The sequence below is a fragment of the Erinaceus europaeus genome, chromosome 17 (assembly GCF_950295315.1).
Source record: "Erinaceus europaeus chromosome 17, mEriEur2.1, whole genome shotgun sequence".
Lineage (NCBI taxonomy): Eukaryota > Metazoa > Chordata > Mammalia > Eulipotyphla > Erinaceidae > Erinaceus > Erinaceus europaeus.
Window position 1 is genome coordinate 80,525,235 of NC_080178.1, and position 20,129 is coordinate 80,545,363.

The 20,129-nt window shown below is 49.0% G+C and overlaps 2 protein-coding genes across 2 annotated transcripts in view; one reads left to right on the forward strand and one right to left on the reverse strand.

The window, feature by feature from the left end:
• Positions 1–20,129, reverse strand: part of LOC132533923 (pro-adrenomedullin-like) — a 68,866-nt gene that overhangs the window by 5,140 nt on the left and 43,597 nt on the right. The gene's annotated exons all lie outside the window — the stretch shown is intronic.
• LOC107523719 (collagen alpha-1(I) chain-like) lies at positions 1,856–19,024 on the forward strand. The gene is made up of 5 exons (XM_060175827.1): positions 1,856–1,938; positions 6,731–7,866; positions 17,717–17,882; positions 17,971–18,058; positions 18,740–19,024. The coding sequence occupies exons 1-3, from the start codon at positions 1,856–1,858 to the stop codon at positions 17,815–17,817; spliced, it is 1,320 nt and encodes a 439-aa protein (XP_060031810.1). The 3' UTR covers positions 17,818–17,882; positions 17,971–18,058; positions 18,740–19,024.

The following is a 20,129-nucleotide window of genomic DNA, read 5'->3' on the forward strand; positions in this document are numbered from 1 at the left end:
AAAGGTAAGGCCATGACAGGAGTGCTCCTCTGGCCACTTGTTAACTTGGAGTTTCAGCCATCCAAGTTGTAGTCACTGTGGGTTCTCACTGAGTACAAGGAAAGAAGTGAAGGAAGAAACAGCTGTAAAATCTCTTTGACCAAAAAGAGAAGAAAAATCATTTATTAGTCAGGGAAGATTCACTTTTTTATTGCCGAGAATTTGTAAAGAGTCAAGTTGTAAGCAGCCACCAAACACCCTGTAATGAATGTGTGTCCTCACACCATGCAGAGGGACGTGTAGCTGTGCCAGAGGGTGTCCCTGTGAGGTGGCTCAGTGGTAGAGCACAGGCCTTGCAGGCCTCAGGCCCTGCCTTCCAGCTCCCATGACGCCTAGAAAGAGATGTCCTGGCCTTGCTCTTCACTCTCCTCACACACACAAACAACTTAAGGCTGGGTGTGGAATGAGACTTCTATTTCTTCTTCACTTCCCAAATGAATTACTTATAGGTTCTAAATCCAAGACTTTGTCATGTTTGAAGTTGAAATACAAAAAACAGTGGGGGCCGGCAGTGGATCACCCAGCTAAGCACACATAGACGAAGGGCAGGGACCCACTCCTGGGTCTGAGTTTGAGCCCCTGGCTCCCCACCTGAAGCGGGATGCTTCACAAGCGGTGAAGCAGGTCTGAGGTGTCTGTCCTTCTTTCTCCTTCTCTATCCCTCTCCTCTCAACTTCTCTCTGTCCTGTACAATAAAATGGGGGCATGGCCTCCAGGAGCAGTGGGTTCATAGCGCTGGCACCAAACCCCAGTGATGACCCTGGAGGGAAAAAATAAAGAAAACAGCAAATCCTGTAATGTGGGTTGAGGAGAGAGCACACACAGGCGGTAGCACACCAGGCTTTGGCATCTGAGGCAGGGATGTCCTAGGCTGAATCTGGTCACCACCATACTCTAGAACTGAGCAAATGTGCTCGCCCTCTCTAGCTCCCACACGTGGTCTTTCTCTCGCTCCTTCCTCCCTTCCACTCTTCCTTCCTCCTTCCCCAAATAAATCAATTTCAGAAATGCCAGTGTGATGCCATTCAAATCATGTAGAAAACTAAAGACAGAGCTGTGAAGACAACATAATGGTTATACAGAAGACTTTCATGCCTGAGACTCCCAGGTCCCAGCTTCAATCCCTGGCATCACCATAAGCAGAGCTGCACAGTGCTCTGGCGTGTCTGTCTTCCTCTCAATATCTCTCTCTCTCTCTCTCTCTCTCTCTCTCTCCTTGCCTCCCTACCTACCTCTCTTTCTCTCTCAAGAAAAAAAAAAACTAGTGTCCTGGAGTGGTGGAGACAGGCAGGGCACACTGTGGCGTGTTAGGCTGAACAATGCTCTGGCATGTCTGTCTGTATGTCTCTCTCTCCCCCTCTCTCTAAAGTAAAACAAATGAGTGTCCTGGAGTGGTGGAGACAGGCAGGGCACACTGTGGCGTGTTAGGCTGAACAATGCTCTGGCATGTCTGTCTGTCTGTATGTCTCTCTCTCCCCCCCCTCTATCTCTAAAGTAAAACAAAGGAGTGTCCTGGAGTGGTGGAGACAGGCAGGGCACACTGTGGCGTGTTAGGCTGAACAATGCTCTGGCATGTCTGTCTGTCTGTCTGTATGTCTCTCTCTCCCCCTCTCTCTCTAAAGTAAAACAAAGGAGTGTCCTGGAGTGGTGGAGACAGGCAGGGCACACTGTGGTGTGCTAGGCTCCATATCACACACATAAGGAAGTGGTTCTTTTGCTCCCTCGGTTTTGTTTTCCTGTACAAAAGTGATGGACAGAAACAATCATTCCTTGGAGCTGATAAAGTCGCAAGACAGACCTCCTTGAAGCTGAAATCATGTTGCAGAGGACAAATGCAAGGGAACGCGCTACATTCCGGGAGCGCATGCAGTGTACCGTGTGCAGCCAGCGCCATGCTGAGTGCCGTGTCTGAGGTGACTGTCAGTGACAATGTCGTTCTTCACCTCGGGGAGCTTCCTGAATGGCGGAGGGGCCTGGCGTCAATTCTCAGAAGAACCAACATGTGATTAAACAGCGTGGCCGGTGTCCTGAGGGAAAAGCAAGATGAGGGTGGCCTAATGTTCCAAATGGAGTAAAAGGAAATGTGGAGGCATGAGGATGAGAGAGATCAGACATAGACAGAAGGGGTGGACAGCATAATGGTGATGCAGAGGGACGGTCGTGCCTGAGGCTCTGAAGACCAGGGATCAGTCCCCTATACCACCATACGCCAGAGCTGAGCAGTGCTTGAAAGGATGCGGGTGGGGGTGGGGGTGGAAAGCATAGTTGGATGCACCTGTGAGGAGGATGGTGGCATGAAATGAGATTGAAGAGATCATTGGCAATAGAGTCACTAGCACCCTGTAGGACACACTGAAGCACTGCCATTAGCCATGGTGACACGGAAAGTTATTGACAGGTTTGAAGACAAGATAGACGGGATCTTGCATGCATTTGTTCAAAGGGTCATTTTGAGGATTGAATATAGTGGAAGGGGGAAGGGAAGCAGTGGAGAGTTGGCAGTCGGTACAAACTGAAGGAGATCGGGGCCAGCAGCGTCCTCGCTCTGCAGAACACACTTCAGTGTGCCCAGCAGCCCGGCTTTGAGGCCACAGCCCCACGTGGGAGCACCATGTCAAACAGACGCCTCCCAAGTGGTGGAGCAGTGCATGCTCTCTCTCCTACCTCTCTCTCTCTAACCTCTCCCTGCACCTCTTGCCTACTAGAGGAGAAAAAGATAAAGAGGAAGCCTGCAGGAGCAGTGGAATCCTGCATGCTTGAAGCCTGAGAGAAGACCCTGATGGCAATAAAACACAAGAAGAAAACAGAAATCAGGAAGAAAACAGGGTGGATATACTACAGACTTCCATGCCTCAGGCTCAGAAATCCAGTGTCCGGTCTCTTGAACCCCTTACTATTCGTCAGAGCTGAGCAAAGCTCTGGTGAATGAAAAAGAAAAAGAAACAGCACAGGGTCCAGAAACCCCATGATCGAATCCCTCCTGCCCAGCCCTGGAAGTCGGGCACTGTGCCTCCCCTCTGCAGCCCACTGCACGGGCAGGCACTGTCATCCCTCAGCCACAGAGTGTTGCCACCAATCCGCTGCCATTGGCTTTGCTGCATTTCTTCTGAGAAGATCAATCTTTAAAGATGATGTGCACACTGAGGGAGATAGTGGAATGTAGGTCCCTCAACATTCGTAAGAATTAACAGAAAACTGTGCATTTTCATTTTGTAGTGGGTCACAAAGTACAGGGACAAATAAACAGGGCATCCGCATCAAAGCAGTCTGTAAGCTCTCTGCACCTGTTGATATTGTAGTGGCTGAAGCTGGGCATACTTCAGCTGTGTGGCAGTTTCCATCAGTCATTGCTTAGCCCTCCCTCCCACACCTAGAATACTTAGCAGGAGAAGCAGAGCAGTTTTCTATACAGATTGATTGGGCTGTTGGGAAAGTTATCACACGTTATGGTAGGAAAGCAGAGAAATACATTGTGACAGGTCTGACAGCCCAACAGACGGATGACAGGATACGTAGCTCCCTCACTGTCCTTCACTGTTACCTTTCTGAACATCTGGAACCACCAAGGAAGCAGGGCAGCTGTCAGTAGTTAGTAGTTACTTGCAACAGTCAACTTGGGAGAGGACAGTGGCTCAGATTTGTAGAGTGGTAGTGAAGGTAGAGAAGTGTGTCCGTTTGGAAAATAGGGTAAGCAGGACTGAGTGATGACCGAGGCTGAGAACGGGGCAGGTGTTTAGAGGAACAATCAATCGCTTTCCCAGTTAGACAGCTGAGTGGATGGCGATGTGACAGCAGCTCTGTGAATTCTCTGCTGCAGCTGCTATAAAGTCCGTTGGTAGGAGCTGGGTTAGCAGACTGCTTCAGGTCTCAGCCTTGGATATGGATGTTTGGCCAAGTCTAACTCTCATACTGCCTCTCTGAACTGTAGTGGCTAACCACAGGAAGCACTTCAGTGACTGCAGATTAACCACTCACTCCGTGTCTGCCAACTGCAGGAGCAAAGGGCTGATAATCCTTGCTTACTTACTAGTGACTGCCTTTTTTGTGTTCTAAAGCACCAGTGAGAAGCATGTGCTACGTCCATGTCATCTTTGTGTTGTGCAATCTCCCCCTCTCCCTGCCTTTGCCAGCCTTTACTCCAGCAAATCTGAGCTTGCTTTCACTTCCTCACTTTTTGGTGAAAGGTGATGGTGGTTATTTTAGGGGATGGTGTGGCTCTGAGCCAACCTGAGTAAGCAGATTACCTTGTGGGGCCTATCAGTCTTAGCAGACTGGCAGTTGTTCACTGAGCAGCAAAACATAGATTGAGTATGCACATGCCACAATGCACAAGGACTTGGGTTCCAAGCCCTAGTCCCTACCTTCAGGAGTGCTGAAGCAGTGCTGCAGTCTCCTCTCTCTTTCTCTCCCCCTTTCCCTCCTCCGTCTTTATTTTGTCTCTCGTCAGTAAATATACACATAGATTAAAAATGACACATCATAAAGTGAACCATTTCAGTGCACAACTCAGTGGTGTTTAGCACATTCACAATGTAATACAACTACTGTCTCTAGTTCCAAAACATTTTCTCCTCCCAAAAGAGCACTCCACACCACTAAGAAGTCACTCCCATCCCCTCCCCCTCTTCATGCTAATCCCTAATTTACTCTCTGTCCCTACTGATTTCTTATTTTTGGTATGTGGTATGCATGTAATCAATCATACATTATGTGGACATTTTTCATATTAATTAATTGATTTGCTGTGTTATCCAGGTTTCACTGCTCCAGGCCCACTTTGCAGGTAGAGAAATTACCAAAGAGGCAGAGGTAAGGACAGCACAACACAGAAGCTTCCTCGTGGAGTGGGGCCCAGCACACCGGTGACCTTGTGTTTGGATGCTTTCACTCAGTACAGGATTTCCAAGGTACACCAGCGTAGCTTGTCTCGTATTTGTTTTATGGCTCAATATATTCTATTATGTGTTTCTACCACATAAAGTCCAGTTGATCTATGTTCTCTTTCCTTTCCTGTGTTTTTGGTGTCACATCTAGGAACCTGTTGCCCAAATCAAGCTCTTGAGTTTTGATCCTGTGTTTTCTTCAAATTTTCCGGTGTTTTGCTCATATATTTAAGCAACTCCTCAGTTTTGAGTTAATATTGTCTATATGGCCTGACTGACGTAGGTGTCCGAGTTGCTCTCTAAATGTGTTGGTTGTTATTTCATTTCTGAGTATAGGTTACATTATTCTGACCTATTGAAGTATAGCTGTTTCAAGCCTAAAATCAAATGTGATGTGCTTTTAGGCACAGTCTCTTCGGTAAGCTGCTAGTGAGTGTGCAAACTGTTTTGTTCACAGGACTTCTGACTTATCTTAGGTACATGTATAGGGTCATCGCCTGTTTGTATCATACCGTAGTCCCTGACATGTGAACTTTTTCTTAACTTGAAAAACTAAGTGGGGAAAACGTGATGACTGTCTTAAAAATGTGAAAGCTTTATATGCTATAAGGACATCCTCGTTTTTGGTTTTTTTTCTAAGAAGTTCAAGAAGCACAATCAGCGGGAAGTTGTAGGCTGACTGACATTATAGGCATTCCTTTCTAAACAAAGGGCTGTGGGAGAGCACGGGGTGACTCCCAAGGAGTAAGTTTGCTCTTTCCTGACAGTGATCCAGGTGCAGCAGCTCAGGGAAGTCACAGAGGCCTGTCACTGTTTGCAAGCCCCACCTATCTTGGCTCCACTCTGCGACTAGACTGACTCAGTTCAGTCCCTCTTACTGGCAAACTAACTTCCAGGCTTAAGGACCCCCCCCACCCCCCGAATCTATCGATGAAGGAAGTCTGGCGCACAGGAGCCCAGGTAATAATCAGAGTCAACTTTCAGGAGCTGAGGCCACAGCTGTCTGAATTAAGGGCCAGAGTTGAGGTCGTCCCAGCTTCCTGTTGGTAGTTGGAGGGACAGTAGGTTCAGCCTTTAAAAACGCGCTCATCTGTCCTCGGCCAGAACCGGCCAGAACCGGCCAGAACCGCTTTAGACGTGGCGGAGGAGGGAGGCCTCCAGTCCTCAAACAGTGGGCGGTGGCAAGCTCCCGCGCAGACTTGTCAACTGTGGAGAGAAAGACCCTCAACTTGAGTCCCCCCACATGTCCTGCTCCAGGGCCGGGCGGTAGCGCACAGCGCAAGGACGGGAGTAAGGATCCGGGTTCGAGCCCCGGCTCCCCACCGGCAGGGGAGTCGCTTCCCAGGCGGTGAAGCAGGTCTGCAGGCGTGTGTCTGTCTCTCCCCCTCTCTGTCTTGCCTCCTCTCTCCGTTTCTCTCTGTCCTATCCTAGAAGGACAGCAGACTGGGAAAATGGGCTCCAGGCGCAGTGGATTCGCAGCGCAGGCCCGAGCCCCAGAGACAAGCGTGGAGGCGGACACACAGACACACACACACACACACACACAGACACACACACAGACACACACACAGACACACACACAGACACACACACACAGACACACACACACACACAGACACACACAGACACACACACACACACACACAGACACACAGACACACACACACAGACACACACACACACACACAAACACACACACACACACACACACACGTGCAGCTTTTCGAGCTCCAGCACCGCTCAGAGACGTCCGGGCAAATCCCCGGGCACCGGGTGCGTCCTGGCCACACGCCCGTGCCCGGCGGCAGGTGCCGAGAGGCGGGAAGCGGGGAGCGGGCCCCGCGCGGCGGGAGCAGGGGGCTCGGCGGCCGGACGAGCCCGGCCCCGCGCGCCCCGCACCCCCCGCCCCGCCCCCCGCCGGCCGTGCAGCCCGCGCGCGCTCGTGGGACGCGGCCTCCCCAGCGGCTCGGGGCCCGGGGGAAGCGGGCGGGCGGGCGGGCGGGGGGCGCGGGGGGGGCTCCCGCGGGGCGCGCGGCCGGGCCCGGGGGGAGGGGCGGAGCGCGGCGCAGGCGCACTGGGCGCCCGGGTCCAACATGGCCGCCGCGCCGCCGCGGGGAACATGCTGAGCGCTCGGGGCCGCGCGGGCGGCGGCGAGGGCGGCGGCGGGGGCCATGGCCCGGCTGGCCGACTACTTCATCGTGGTGGGCTACGACCACGACAAGCCGGGTGAGGGCGCGGGCGCGGGTGCGGGTGCGGGGGCCGCCGCCGCCGGGCCTCCCTCCCCGCCGGGTCCGGGGCTGCGGGTCGGGTCGGGGTCGCGGGGCGGCGGGGCCGGGAGGAGGCGCCGAGGGCCGGGGCGCCGCTCCTGCCGGAGGATCTGCGGACCGCGCGCTCCCGGCGCCCTGCCGTCCGCCCCGTGGCCCCTCCGCCGCCGGGAAGGTGCAGGCGGTCGGTCGCCATTCGCTGCCCCGGAGCCGCGAGCCGGCCGCGCAGCCTTGTCAGCGCCGCGCACCTGCCCGCGCCCGACGTCTGGCGGCTGCACCCAGAGGCCCGACGTCCGTCTGCTGTCCGCGCACCCGCGCTCGCGAGCCCGGGCCGAATAGCACCGGAAGTGGGGCGGAGACGCAGTGCCCGCCGGAAGTGTGGCCGAGAAGCAGCCCCGCCGGAAGCGGGGCGGAGTGGGCCGTCCTCGCCGGAAGTGTGGCAGCGAAGCGGCCTTGCCGGAAGTGGGGCGGAGGAGGCCGTCCGGGATCCGCTCAGCCCGTGAGGCACGGCGCTTCCCCTGAGGAATCTGCGAGCGCGAGTCCCGCTGACAGGGTTTGTGCAGGGGCAGCCCGGGCCCGACGCTCCGCACGCCCAGCTCCCGCGGCTGTCGCGCTGGCTCTTGGCTCCCGGGTGGCCCGGGCCCGGCGCCGGTTCCCCTCACCGTTCTCGCCGCGCCGAGGTTCGTCGCTGCGCGCCTGTCGCCCCGGGGCGTGTGTCCGCTTCGCCGGGACTCCCCCGAGACCTGTCTGTCAGCTCGGAGAGCGGCCTCGGCAGTTCCCACGCGGAGAAGCGAAACGAGCAAAGACGAAAAGTCGGGGAGCCTGCCGCTGTGTGTCTCGTCAGGGGCTTCCCGCCCGGTCGCCTAGCTCAGTTCTGTCCCCTCGGCGCTCACGGGCTCAGTCCGGTGCCGGCCGTGTTGTGCTCCGGAGCCCGTTCCTCTCGGTTCATTTAGAATCTCGTGACTCCCATTTGACTTGGAACGAAGCCACTTGATTCACAACTGCTTCTGTGGTGAAAGTTTTACCTTCTCACCGTTAAGGGACTTTAATGATCGGTGGTTGTTGATTTTCACCACAGGTGCTTTTAAGCTTCTCACACAGCTGACTGAGTTTTGTGCTGGCATTAGCTGAGTGTCTTCTCTCATTCAGAGTTTGGTCCTCCTAGTTCTCTGGCACACGTGAGGTTTTAAGTTTTATTTTGCCATGAACATTTTGACTGTGCGTAAGCATGGTCAGGTTTCGCATCTGGACCGTGGCCTAACTCTTGAGTCGTCGTTCCAGCGGCAGCTTAATTTTCAGAGCCTCTGCCTTGCTTTTCTGTCGTCCGGTCTGACCGGTTGGTGTCGCTCGCCGTGGCCCCGCTGGCGTTTGTGCAGCTGACAGAACATGGGTTCCCCAAACCGAAGCCGCCGGGAAATCCGTGCGTGCAGATGCGTTCTGTCCACAGGCGTCCTCACCTCAGCACCTCAGCACCTCAGCACCGCCGCCAGCCCCAGGGGAGGGAGGTCGGTCTTTCAGCAGACACAGCTTGGGCCGGCGGCTTGTTGCTTCCCTGGAGGTGACTTGAGGACGCCGAGTGGGGCACTGAGGAGGGGCCGGAGAGATGGCCGCGGGGAGGGCCCGTGCCGTCACACGCACACCCCAGCTTTGAGCCGGGACCTCCCCAAGCTGGGTAGAAGCTTTGTTGCCTTGTGTCTCTCTCTCTCTCTCTCTCACTGTCTGTCTGTCTGTCTCTCTCTCTCTCTCTCTGTCTGTCTCTCTCCGTCTGAGCAAGATGAGACTTAGGGCGGGGAAGCCTAGTGCCTGGCGTTGACCTAACACGCAAACAGAAAGCTATAAGCAGCCTGACTGTACTTAGTGAGCTGTGTGCCGGGCGGAGAGAGGGCATGGTGGGGACGCGAAGGCTTTCATGCCCGAGACTCCGGGGCCCGACGTTCATCCTCACTACCGGAGCCAGAGCCGAGCAGTTCTCTGGTCAGTAAGACAAAGTAAAATGTGTGGCCTGAGAACTCGAGGCAGCGTGCTGCGTTTGTCACACGCAGGACTCGGGTTCGAGCCCCAGCCCCAGACTGAAGGAGACGTCACTGCTGTGGTGTCCTCCGTCATTCCCTCTCCGTCTGTCTGGAAATGTTGGTCTGGAGCAGCAAAGCCCAGTAATGAAGCCCCAGTGATACATCGGTGAAAAGAGTGACCGTGTGGCCCCGACCAGGGAGACAGCACAGGGGTTACACAACAGACCTTCATGCCCGAAGCTCAGAGTCTCCGGTTCAGTCCATGGCACCACCATGAGCCAGGGCTGAGCGGCCTGTGGCACAGACGGGAGAGTCAGAGGGGCCATAAGTGCGTGAAGAGGCATTAATGGTGTTAAACAGCAATGCAGCCGTATTTTATCTTACTGCCGCCAAGATTATTCTGGGGCTCAGTGTCAGCACGGTGAGTCACTGCTCTGACAACTCCCCCTTCCTCCCTGGTTTTGGGATATATATATATATATATATATATATATATATATATATATTTGGTAGGAAGGTAGGAAAGAGAAATCCAGAGGGATGAGTTGGGTGGATAGAAACAGAACCTGCAGCAGACCTACTTCACCGACTCGTGGAGCATCTCCCCCACAGGAAGGGAGAGGGTGGTTGAACCCAGATCCTTGTGTACTCAACCAGGTGTGCCACCACCAGGCCCTGCCACGTCACGTCATACTCACCAGAGTGGCAGATATCAGAAAAGCAGACCCATGAGAAGTTGGCAAGGATGTGGAGGGGGATGGGTGTGTGAGATGCCAGACACTGTGCAGAGAATGCAAACTGGGAGAGGAGGTCTGGGCGTCCCTCTCACAGACTGGAGTGTTGTCTGTGCACAGAAACCTTCCAGTCAGGTGACAACCTCTATGGATACATTGCCTCAGGAAACCCTCATTCAGCGCCATGGGATGAGGGCGTTTTCTGCAGGTTCTTACATCAGAGGATATTGGAGGCAACAACAGAATCCCGCTTTTTTTTAAATATATTTATTTATTTTTAATTTTTTTTTTTTAATTTTTTTTTATTAAAGAAAGGATTAATTAACAAAACCATAGGGTAGGAGGGGTACAACTCCACACAATTCCCACCGCCCAATCTCCATATCCCACCCCCTCCCCCGATAGCTTTCCCATTCTCTATCCCTCTGGGAGCATGGACCCAGGGTCATTGAGGGTTGCAGAAGGTAGAAGGTCTGGCTTCTGTAATTGCTTCCTCGCTGAACATGGGCGTTCACTGGTTGGTCCATACTCCTAGTCTGCCTCTCTCTTTCCCTGGTAGGATGGGTCTCTGGGGAAGCTGAGCTCCAGGACACATTGGTGGTGTCTTCAATCCAGGGAAGTCTGGCCGGCATCCTGATGACACCTGGAACCTGGTGACTGAAAAGAGAGTTAACATACAAAGCCAAACAAATTGTTGAGCAATCATGGACCCAAAGATTGGAAAAGTGGAGAGGAAGTATTAGGGAGGTACTCACTGCAAACTCTAGTATACTTCTGCTTTCTTACTTTGGTGCCATACTCCAAACTCAGTCATTTCTGCTTTGTGTTTCTACTTCTTTTTTTTTTTTTTTTACATGCATAACATTCCCCAGATTCCCATTTAGCAATACAACCCCCACTATTTCATTCATCATCTTTCATGGACCTGTATTCTACCCACCCACCCATCCACCCCAGAGTCTTTTACTTTGGTGTAATACTCCAATTCCATTTCAGGTTCGACTTGTGTTTTCTTTTCTAATCTTGTTTTTCAACTTCGGCCTGAGAGTGAGATCATCCCGTATTCATCCTTCTGTTTCTGACTTATTTCACTCAACATGATTTTTTCAAGGTCCATCCAAGATCGGCTGAAAACAGTGAAGTCACCATTTTTTACAGCTGAGTAGTATTCCATTGTGTATATATACCACAACTTGCTCAGCCACTCATCTGTTGTTGGACACCTGGGTTGCTTCCAGGTTTTGGCTATTACAAATTGTGCTGCCAAGAACATATGTGTACACAGATCTTTTTGGATGGATGTGTTGGGTTCCTTAGGATATATCCCCAGGAGGGGAATTGCAGGGTCATAGGGTAGGTCCATTTCTAGCCTTCTGAGAGTTCTCCAGACTGCTCTCCACAGAGGTTGGACCCATTGACATTCCCACCAGCAGTGCAGGAGGGTTCCTTTGACCCCACATCCTCTCCAGCATTTGCTGCTGTTACCTTTTCTGATGTGTGTGACATTCTCACAGGAGTGAAGTGATATCTCATTGTTGTCTTGATTTGCATTTCTCTGACAATCAGAGACTTGGAGCATTTTTTCATGTGTTTCTCGGCCTTTTGGATCTCTTCTGTGGTGAATATTCTGTCCAATTCCTCCCCCCATTTTTGGATGGGGTTATTTGTTGTCTTGTTGTTGAGTCTGGTAAGCTCTTTATATATGTTGGTTATTAAACTCTTATCTGATGTATGGCATGTAAAGATCTTCTCCCATTCTGTGAGGGGTCTCTTGATTTGGGTAGTGGTTTCTTTTGCTGTGAAGAAGCTTTTTAATTTGATGTAGTCCCATAGGTTTATACTTGCCTTAGTCTTCCTTGTAATTGGATTTGTTTCATTGAAAATGTCTTTAAAATTTATGCGGAAAAAAGTTCTTCCAATATTTTCCTCTAAGTATCTGATAGTTTCTGGTCTAACATCCAAGTCCTTGATCCACTTGGAATTTACTTTTGTATTTGGTGAAATACAGTGATTCAGCTTCATTCTTCTGCATGTTTCAACCCATTGTTTCCAACACCATTTGTTGAAGAGACTCTGCTTTCCCCATGTAATAGTCTGGGCCCCTTTGTCAAAGATTAGATGTCCATAGGTGTGGGGCCTCATTTCTGGGCTCTCAATTCTATTCCACTGGTCAGTGTGTCTGTTCATGTTCCAGTACCAAGCAGTTTTGATGACAATGGCCCTATAATATAGTTTGAGATCTGGCAGTGTGATGCCTCCGGTTCTGTTCTTTTTTCTCAAGATTGTTTTGGCAATTCTAGGTCTTTTCTGGTTCCAGATAAACATTTGTAGCATTTGTTCTATTCTCCTAAAAAATGTGCTTGGGATCTTGATGGGGATAGCATTAAATTTGTAGATGGCTCTGGGTAATATATTCATTTTGATGATGTTAATTCTTCCAACCCATGAGCATGGAATATCTTTCCACTTCTTTGTGTCTTTTTCAATTTCTTTGAGTAGCGACTCATAATTTTCAGTATACAAGTCTTTCACTTCTTTGGTTAGGTTTATTCCTACATATTTTATTGTTTTTGTTGCTATAGAAAAAGGAACTGATTTCTGGATTTCAATTTCTTCTAACTTAGTGTTTGCATAGAGGAATGCCACTGACTTTTGAATGTTAATTTTATAGCCTGACACATTACTGTATTGCCTGATGATTTCCAAAAGCTTCTTGCTAGATTCCTTAGGTTTTTCCATGTAAACTATCATGTCATCTGCAAATAAGGAGAGTTTGACTTCTTCTCTTCCAATCTGTATTCCTTTAATTCCTTGCTCCTGCCTGATTGCTATGGCAAGAACTTCCAACACTATGTTGAATAGTAATGGTGATAGTGGGCAGCCCTGTCTAGTACCTGATCTGAGGGGAAATGCTTCCAGTTTTTCACCATTGAGTATGATGTTGGCTGTAGGTTTGCTATATATAGACTCCACTATCTTCAGGAATTTTCCATCTATTCCTATTTTTTGTAGTGTTTTGATCATAAAGGGATGTTGTATTTTGTCAAAGGCTTTCTCTGCATCTATTGATATGACCATGTGGTTTTTGGTCTTGCTTTTGTTGATGTGGTGGATCACATTGATTGATTGACGTATATTAAACCAACCTTGCATGCCTGGGATAAACCCCACTTGGTCATGATGAACAATCTTTTTGATATACTGCTGTATCCGGTTGGCTAGAATTTTGTTCAATATTTTCGCATCTATGTTCATCAGAGATATTGGTCTGTAGTTTTCTTTTTTGGTTGTGTCCCTGTCTGCTTTTGGTATCAGGGTGATGTTGGCTTCATAGAAGCTGGCAGGGAGTATTCCAGTGTCTTCAATCTTCTGGAAGACTTTTAAAAGTAGAGGTATTAGTTCTTCTTTGAAAGTTTTGTAGAATTCATTTGTAAAACCATCTGGTCCAGGACTTTTATTTTTGGGAAGATTTTTGATAACTGTTTCAATTTCATTAGCTGTGATGGGCCTGTTCATGTTATCCACTTCCTCTTTACTTAGTTTTGGAAGTTGGTAGGTATCTAGGAAATCATTCATTTCTTCCAGGTTCTCTAGCTTGGTGGCATATAGTTGTTCATAGAAGCCTCGCATGATATGTTGAATTTCTGCAGTGTCTGTTGTGATATCTCCTCTTTCATTTACTATCCGATTTATTTGGGTCTTCTCCCTTTTTTGTTTTGTGAGTCTGGCTAAAGGTTTGTCGATTTTGTTTACTCTTTCGAAGAACCAACATTTACTTTCATTGATCTTTTGTATGGTTTTCCTATTCTCAATGTTATTTATTTCTGCCCTAACTTTAGTAATTTCTGTCCTTCTGGTTGCTTTAGGGTTCCTTTGTTGTTCTTCTTCTAGGTCTTTAAGATGTGCAATCAGGCTGTTTATTTGTGCCTTTTCTTGTTTCCTAATGTGTGCTTGTATAGCTATGAACTTCCCTCTTAGGACTGCTTTAGCTGTGTCCCAAATATTTTTATAGCTTGTGTCTTCATTTTCATTGAACTCTCGAAACATTTTGATTTCTTCCTTGATTTCCTCTTTGACCCAGAAGTTGTTAAGAAGTGTACTGTTGAGCTTCCACATTTTGGCACTGTTACTAATCTTTCGTTGATTGTTAAGTGTTAGTTTAATTCCACTGTGGTCTGAGAAGATGCTTGGGATGATTTCAGTGCTCTTGAATAGGCTGATGCTGTCTTTGTGGCCTAACATATGGTCTATCCTTGAGAATGATCCATGTGGATTTGAGTAAAATGTGTATTCCAGTTTCTTGGGATGAATGACTCTGAAAATGTCCAATAGTTCTAGTTTATCTATCTCTTCATTTAGCTCCCTTATGTCTTTACTGATTTTCTTCCTGGATGATCTGTCAAGTTGAGATAGTGGGGTGTTGAAGTCCCCTACTATGATTGTGTTACTGTTAATATATTGCTGCAGCTCTTTCAGTAGAAGTTTGATGTATTTAGATGGCTTCTCATTGGGTGCATAGATATTAATAATTGTTAAGTCCTCTTGATTGACTGATCCTCTGAGCATTAAGTAGTGTCCATTCCTATCTTTTTTAATCTTATCTATTTTAAAGTCTATCATGTCAGATATGAGAATAGCTGTTCCTGCCCTTTTTTGTGGGCCATTGGCTTGAATGATAGTTTTCCATCCTTTCACTTTAAGTCTGTGTTTGTCTTGTTGCGTTAGGTGAGTTTCCTGTAGACAACATATTGTTGGGTTGTGTTTTCTGATCCATCTTCCTACTCTGTGTCTTTTAATAGGTGAATTCAGGCCATTCACATTTATTGATATCAAAGATTGAAGATATTTTAACGCCATTCTTGTAGAGTTTTAGAGTGTTTTGATATATGTTCTATTTGTGGTGGTCTGGTTGTTTATAGGAAACCTTTCAGAACTTCTTTCAAGGCAGGCTTGGTGATGGTTGCTTCCTTCAACTGTTGCTTGTCTGAGAAGGTTTTGATGCTTCCATCTAGTCTGAATGACAATCTAGCAGGATATAGTATTCTTGGCTGAAAGCCTTTCTCATTGAGCGCTCGATAGATATCTTGCCATTCTCTTCTGGCCTGTAGTGTTTGTATGGAGAAGTCTGCTGCTAATCTTATGGGTTTTCCTTTGTAGGTGACTCTTTGTTTTTCTCTTGCAGCCTTGAGGATCCTTTCTTTATCCTTATTCCTTTCCAATCTAAGTATGACATGTCTTGGTGTCTTTAGGTCTGGGTTAATTCTGTTTGGGACCCTTTGGGCTTCTTGAATCTTTATGTCTTTGGTGTTGTCTAGACTAGAGAAATTTTCAGCTATTATGGCCTGGAGAACGCTTTCTTCCTCCCCTTCTCTTTCTTCCTCTGGTAAGCCAATAATGCGTATATTGTTTCTTTTGAAGTCATCCCATAGGACTCTGTTGTTGTTTTCAGCATCTCTTAATCTCTTTTTGAGATCTCTTACTTCTTTTTTAGTTGTCTCTAATTCATCCTCAGTCTTGCTAATTCTGTCTTCAGCCTCATTGATTCTATTCTCTCTGCCCTCTACTGCTTTCTGGAGTTCATCCATTTTGTTGCCCTGCTCTGATACTGTTTTAGCTTGTTCAGCTAGTTGCCTTCTTAGCTCAGCAATTTCAGCTTTCAGCTCTCTAATAACCATGAGATTATTAGAATTTTCTTCCATATTCTCATTTGTTGTTCCTGCAGTTCTGATTACAATTTTTTCAAATTCTTTACTCACTCCTGTTATTATTTCCTTAGCTAATGTTTGGATGTTGAACTCGTTGTTTTGTGCTTCGCCCTCTGGAGGACTTTTAGCTGGACTCTTGTCCTGGTTCGAGTCTCCATTATTTTTTCTTGTTGTTTTAACCATTTTATATAAGTTAACAGTTTTTTCAATCCCTGAGTTGGAGCTCAGTGATGTAAAAGCCTCTTTTTTTTCCCCCTGTAGGCTATGGTAGCCTGAGGGCTTTTAAACTATCAATAGGCTTCTTGGCTTAATCAATGACTCCTGACCAAGAGATAAAGCAGGGTGTGGCAGAGATAATCCAGTGGTTATGCAAAGAGACTTTCACAGCCCTTCAGCTATGCCACCGAGGTATAGGTCTTCTCCTGAGTTTCCCGGTTAGATCTCTGTGCCCTGGTGTCCCTCCCTGTTGCTGCTCCAGATTCTGAGGGTAGTAGCAATGGAGACTCAGAGTTGTACTTGGTGAGTCTCTGGGGAGTCCTTTCCTCCCTTCAGCTGTCCCCTTGTTGGTGGAGCAGACTGGAGGGGGTGTCTCCACTGACAAACTGTCGAACTGTTAGCAGTCACTTAATCTCTCCTTAGGCCCCTCTCTCCTCTCTGTCACCAGCCACGCGTGTTTGTACTCACGGGTGATTTACTGGGTTTCTGTGGTCATTCTAGTCCTTTCTTGTTTAGGTCCGGGTGGTCTCCTCGCTTCACCGCCTTTGTAGTGACTCCCCTGCAGGTGGGAAGCTGGGGGCTCGAACTGTGATCCTTGCGCTTTGCGCTGCCTGCGCTTAATCCGCTGCGCTACAGCCCGACTCCCAATATGTATATATTTATTTATTCCTTTTCGTTGCATTGTTGTTATTGATGTTGTTCTTGAATAGGCCAGAGAGAAATGGAGAGAGGAGGGGAAGACAGAGATGGGGAGAGGAAGACAGACACCTGCAGATCTGCTTTAGCACCTGTGAAGTGACTCCCCTGCAGGTGGGGAGCCGGGGGCTCGAACCGGGATCCTTACTCCGATCCTTGTGCTTTGCGCCATGTGCGTCTAACCCGCTATCCTGCTGCCCGGCTCCCCAGAATCCCTCTTAGAGAGACAAGAAGAGCACAGTGTGGCAGCTACACGTCCTGCAGTGAGACGCAGTGCTTGGAACAAGATGACCAGTGGCTGTGTGCATGCCTACATCATGAAGCCACCTTCAGTGGACATTTGTTTTCCCTCTTGTTTTATTTTCATATAATACACAGTGGTTGGAATAATAAAACCAGTGGCTGTGTGCCTGCATGATGAAGCCACCCTCAGTGGGACATTTGTTTTCCCTCTTGTTTTATTTTCATAAGACAGAGAAGTTGAATAGGGGTCCAGGCAGTGGCTCACCTACTTAAGCACACAGATTACATTGTGCAAAGACCTGGGTTCAAACCCGTGGTCCCCACCTTTCAGTGAAAAGAATTATAAGTGGGGAAGCAGAGCTACAAGTGTCTCTTTCTCTTTCACTCTCTATCTCCCCCCTCTTTTTTTTTAACCTTTTAAAAAAAATTTTTAATTATCTTTATTTATTGGATAGAGACAGCCAGAAATCAAGGAGGAGTGGAGAGAGAGAGAGAGAGAGAGAGAGAGAGACCTACAACACTGCTTCACCACTCACAAAGTTTTCCCCTGCAGGTAGGGACCAGGGGCTCGAACCTAAGCCCTTATGCATTGTAATGTGTGCACTCAATCGGGTGTGTCAACACCTGGCCCCTCTCCCTCACTCCTCTCAATTTTCTGTGTCTCTACTCAATAATAAAATATATTTTTTTAATGAAATTGAAAAGGAAGAGGGATATAAGGAGAGAGAGACAGTTGCAGCCCTGCTTCACTGCTGGGAAGGCCTCCCCCTGCAGGTGGGGACCTGGGGCTTGATCCAGGGTTGGTAAGGTGTGTGCCCAACTATATGTGGCCATGCAGATCCCTTGATAATAGCATTTAAGTGAGAAGAGTAGAAGATAGCAGGAAATACTTATAGTTTGTTAGTGACCTCGGTGTCTCCACAGATCCCTGGCCCACTCGCAGGGCACACTTCACAAGGACAAGCCACCAGCTGGAGCTGCCAGCCAGCACCCATGGTGACAGCACTTGCCCATGGGCCACCTGACCTCCCATGGGGCTCCAAGGCTCCCCCGAAGCCCAGGGCTGGGAACAACCCCTCTCCCAAGTCAGGTGAGGAGAGACTGAATCAGCATCGAGACAGTTTATTGGCTTGCTACTCCACCATCACCCATTTCCTCGGTGTTTCCTTCTTCCACAGGAGTCCTGGGTCTCTCAGGCACACTCACCGGCCCTCGGCAAGTGTTACCCCTCACGGAGACATTCACATCTTGAAGTAGAGGGGAGAGGTATGATGCGATTTCTTTTTAAATGCCCATAATGCAGTGTATAAAGGAGAAAATGTCACTGGCATTCCAAGTTAGGAACACACCTGATGGCAGCAAACTTAGATATTGATGGTTAGCTCTGTGTGTAGACCAGGCATCGCACTATCCCACTCTAGGGCTGGGGGAGTTCAAGGAATGACGAGGCATGCGGGTGGGGCAGTGCCCCGAGAAGACTCAGTTGTGGGCACTCAGGACAGTGGCTCAGACCCCTGTGTGGGGTTGGGGGCCGCCTCTGCATTTCATTTCAGTGTCTCCTGGCATCTGGGCCAGATTAAAGCGAAGGGAGTGGATGCTACCTGTGAGGGGGAGGAGGGGCCCTCAGCTAAGCAACTAAGGGTGCCGCCAGGTGTGCCAGTCTGTGCAGGCCTGAGGGCTGAGGGCTGAGGCTCTGGTGCCAGTGATGTGCGTGCGCTTCAGTCCGCCACTGTCCCTGATGCTGAGATGCTAAGAGGGGAGAAGTACTGCGTGCTCCAGAGAGCTTGGAGGCCTGGGCTCTGAGGACCAGAGGCTCCAGGGACAGCAGAGTCCCATGGGGGCCCACTAGGGCAGAGAGCGCCTGCACCTGCCAAAACCCTGGGCGCCAAACTTGTCTGGCTGGTCCTTGCCTTTTTTTTTTTCATTTTCTTGTATGTGCCTTATAAGGTCCTCTAGCCTGCCCACAGAGCACGTTCCTAAGGGGCAGCCCCGCATGCCTTCGTTCATCACCCGGCGGCCGAGCTTGAGTCCAGTAAGGTCGGCATCTGGGCTGCTGGTCAGAGGAAGGAAGGCAGCGTGAGGCGTGAGGCCCCGTCAAGCAGAACCCACACCAGCCTCAACCCACAGCCTCTCTGGGATGACGGGGCTGGAGACGCTGCCCAAGTTCCTGCCACCTAGAGCCCGCTGGCCCCTCCTGGAAAACACGCGCAGCCCTGGGCCCGCGCACAGCCCGCCTCCTCTTGCCGCGGTCCACCCAGGGAGGCAGGAAGGGGCTGCTGGCCACTCACTTCTTGCTCAGCGCGGACGAAACATTACAATTTAATTACAAACTATAATTAGAGCGTTAAAATGTTTTATTGGAGGTGTCAGTGGTTTAGTCAATACAATACAGTACTTGGTGAAGGTGTAACATTTCTCAGTTTTCTGCATAATACTCCAACCTCCTCCTCTTCTTCACCGTCATATCCAGGTCCTGTTGCCCCTCCCAGAGTCCTTCACTTTGGTGCAGTACACCAACTCCAGTCCAAGTTCTGCTTTGTGTTTTCCCCTCTGTTCTTATTTCTCAGCTTCTACCTGTGAGTGAGATCATCCCATATTCACCCTCCCCTTTCTGACTTATCTCACGTCACATGATTCCTTCAAACTCCATTCAAGATGAGGTGAAGAATGTGAATTCATTATTTTTTGTAGCTGAGTAGCATTCTGTTTTGTGTGAGTGTGTTTGGTTCCTTGGCATATATCCCTAGGAGAGGAATTGCAGAGTCATAAGATAAGGCAGGTCTGTCTGTGGTAGTCAGTGAAGAACTGGAGAAATAATCAAGTATTTTGTACTATGAAAGTTTTGGTTCTCAAACATGCTGAGTGTGTGGCATATGCATGTGTCTCTGTATATGTTTTATGTGTCTTTCACACACATAAACACACATGGACAGCGTTCTTTAAATTTCTTAAACTTTAATTTGATTGGACAGAGAACTTGAGAAGGAAAGTCTATCGAGAGGGAGAGGCATCCCCCCCCCAGGCGGAAGCTGTTTAAGGAGTGAAGCCTTGTTGCAGATGGCTTTTTCTCTCCCCTCTAGCTCTCCCTTCCCTCCCAGTTTTCCTGGCTCTATCAAAAAAAAAAAAAACATTGCCTGAAGTTTCAAAGTGGGGTTTTTCCTGCTGTACTATGAACAGGGTCTAACTATTCTAAGCTAGGTTTCTAGGATACTTTGAAAGGCACAGATAAACTCTGATAATGCAGAAATTCCACGGAGTAGCCGCTATGGTTTTTAAGTTCGGTCTACAACCATGGTTTATGCCCTCTAGTGGCAGGTTTAAGCATTACTCGTTTCTT

Coding starts and splice junctions, on each gene's coding strand:
- LOC107523719 (XM_060175827.1), top strand. CDS start 1,856: ATGTTGCAGAGGACAAATGCAAGGGAACGCGCTACATTCCGGGAGCGC. Junction 1,939..6,730: donor TGCAGCCAGCGCCATGCTGA/GTGCCGTGTCTG, acceptor GCCCGGCGGCAG/GTGCCGAGAGGCGGGAAGCG. Junction 7,867..17,716: donor ACCGTTCTCGCCGCGCCGAG/GTTCGTCGCTGC, acceptor GTGTCTCCACAG/ATCCCTGGCCCACTCGCAGG.